This window comes from Castanea sativa, chromosome 8 (genome assembly GCF_040712315.1).
Source record: "Castanea sativa cultivar Marrone di Chiusa Pesio chromosome 8, ASM4071231v1".
Lineage (NCBI taxonomy): Eukaryota > Viridiplantae > Streptophyta > Magnoliopsida > Fagales > Fagaceae > Castanea > Castanea sativa.
The window spans coordinates 16,543,370-16,546,237 of record NC_134020.1 but is presented as its reverse complement, the minus strand read 5'-3'; the positions used below and the strand labels follow the sequence as shown (position 1 = coordinate 16,546,237).

Below are 2,868 nucleotides of genomic sequence, written 5' to 3'. Positions count from 1 at the left end.
ATCCCTCTGTCCCTCTTTCCAGTTTCTACACAATTGGGATGGTCTCATCCTGACTCAGCCGTCCCAATCTCTTTTCCTATTTTTCCAAAAAGCCCGCTAACCTTTTTCTGACGTGTCTCCCAATGTTCTATTCCAATTAACTAATAATTATCCTCCACGTCACCATCTTTTAAAAATCTTTACTATTTTAATTAGTTGTACGTACCATTCTCTTACCTCAACGTCCTTATAAAAACCTTACACAACCTCACCTTCCAAATCCTCCTCTTTTCTTCCCTAACTCCCATTCACATAAAAACTCATATCTCTCTCTCTCTCTCTCTGTGTATTAAAATCTGTGATTTTTATTCAGAAACTTTCATAGACGATACATAGTAAATATCATAGCATGGAGATCCCAGTGATCAACAGGATAAGCGATTTGGAGCTTTCATTGCAAAACCCATCAATGTTTTCTCGGGTTTTTTCAATTTCTGGCTTCGAAGTCATTCGATTTTGGAAATGGGGTGCTCTGGTTCTTGCTCTAGTCACCTTGTTTAGCACAATAATGAACAGGGTCAGGATTTTAATCGTGAAATTCCAAAGAGCAAGTTCAGCAGCCTCTGAACCTCTCTTAAAACTCGTCGACGACGACGACGACGACGTTTATAGTAGCGACGACGACACTTCTTCTGTGTCGTCTTCTATAGAAGAAGAAGAAGAAGAAGAAGAAGAAGAATCACCCATGGATGAAGATTTCCGGGTCGCCGGATCGGGTCGGGGATACTTCGGAAGAAGTCAAGGGCAAAGTCGTAATTCGAAGCTATGGCAACGGTTCTCCTGGACAGACTTGGCCAGTGGTAGCGTTGTGGAGCTGTGGGACCATTTGGGTTTGGGGTTAGACTTTGACGGCGACCTCATTTCCGTTTACGATTTGAACAGGGAACAAAGGGTAACGTCTCTTTTAGGCGGGAAATCGGGTGTGATGGCCGCGTTGGCGTTAAATTCGGGGTCTGTTGTGACAGCGGCTGAAAAGGGCGTGTCTGGAAACGTGTCCTTGAAAATGTGGGACACGCGTGTCCGGTGTCGGATACCGGAGATACTCGCCGAGTGGGGGCCACAGCTTGGGAAAAAGATCGTGGCCGTTAGATGCGGCGGTATCGGAAAAGTGCACGTCAGAGATGACGACAGCGAGGTTGTTGGGGACATTAGGAACGTCACATCGCCGTTAGTGGATTTGACGGTGTCTGATGTGGACACGTGGTGGGACGCCGATGCCTTTATTGCTCCAGACGAGTTGCAATAATTAAATTAAATTACTTACGAGTTGTATTCACGCGTCTTAGCTGTAATTATATATATAGATTTGGACAAAAATTTGTGGAATATTTGATTGGAATGTTCATTTGTAAATAATTTATAATTATCTCGTTTATTTATTTTTTATTTTTTACAAAAAATTTCTTTGTATTTTGACGGCGTAGCTTTGTGGATCTTGCTTCTTGGTTGCTTCCTTGAAATTAAAGTTGCAAAAGTGGGCAAGTAAAATCACTATACGAACAAGTCTTTGCTAAAGCGAGTTGATTTTGTGTAGTATGACTCAATTTCGGTAATTGCCAAACTTTCAAATAAAATCAGAGAGCTGACCCAAGTTTTGGTTTTTGAGATTTTTCTAATTCTGACGGTGAGAATATTGCGAAAACTTGTTTACAATATATAACAAATTTAGGTCCATTTGAAGTTTTGAACTACAATTAGCCAATTACCAAGTACAACCTTTTTTTTTAAATGAATTACCAAGTACAACCTAGAACCGCCTTCCTTCAATTCTTCTTAAGAAAGAAACTAAAGAAATTTGAGGCATGAATCACGTGTGCCTTAATAGTCAATTAACAGTACGTAGTAATCTCAATTCATTTCTTTCTTTCTTTCTCTTTCTTTCCTTTTTTTTTTTTTTTTTGGTCAAAAATTTCAATTCATTAGAACTTAGAATTAAAAGTCCAAAACACACGGCTGAATAGAATAGACTTGTGCAAATTTGAACCAAAATTATGTCGTGTTGACAAAAGTTTTTCTTCAGAGTTTTATGAATGAATTATGTTTTATGTGGATGTGTAGTGAGGTTTTTTTTTTTTTTTCTCCTTAAATTAATATGTTGCTTACACGCCAAAAAGAAAATACAATGATGCAGTCACACAGTCAGAAATGTGACACACGGCTGCTTCATTTACTGCTATTTTGGAAGGAAGCTGGCATGGTCTTTTTTTTTTTTTTTCTTCTAAATAATATATATATATATATATATTTATATTTATATGAATCTCGGCTTGTGTAAAGGCCTATGAATCTTCAGTCCACTTACCCCAAGAGTTTGTTATGAACCATGGATAATGCTTTAGGAGAATCCGCCTACCGTGTAGTAATCGACATCAAGCACAAGTTATTACGAAGTCACATTAGTACTTTAGTAGTAGGCGGTGGGTCCCACCTGATCAGGAATATAGGGTAGAGGGACCCACTGACATAGAAAAATCCCTTCATCATGACAACCCCATTAAGGGAGGCTATAAATAGAAAGAGAGGAATAGGGATTTGAGGTTGAAAAAATTGGGGAGAGAAACACGAGTGAAGTAAGAAAACATCCACCTTGGGAACAAAAAGATCCTTCTCGGATCTCAGGGAAAGAGCACAATTGCGTGATTGTAACCTTGGCTGTGCTTATAGACACTCGATTTTACACTAATAATTTAATCTTGGAAGATTACTAGACTGACAATTCATATACCCAAAATTTAGAGTTGCATTACATGCATTAATTCATTCATTGCATATTGTAAAAGTGATCTTGAGATTCTAACAGTCACGACGGTATGTCCGATTCCCAAATCG

At 38.7% G+C, this 2,868-nt stretch overlaps 1 protein-coding gene across 1 annotated transcript; it reads left to right on the top strand.

Annotated features, from left to right (window-relative positions):
* The first annotated feature begins 230 nt into the window (after positions 1–230).
* LOC142606589 (uncharacterized) lies at positions 231–1,449 on the top strand. Its single transcript, XM_075777898.1, has one exon. It carries the CDS (start codon positions 389–391, stop codon positions 1,283–1,285), a length of 897 nt encoding a protein of 298 aa, XP_075634013.1. The 5' UTR covers positions 231–388; the 3' UTR covers positions 1,286–1,449.
* Positions 1,450–2,868: the final 1,419 nt, after the last annotated feature.

What these genes read in the sequence shown, in the direction of transcription:
- LOC142606589 (XM_075777898.1), top strand. Translation starts at nt 389, where the DNA reads ATGGAGATCCCAGTGATCAACAGGATAAGCGATTTGGAGCTTTCATTG.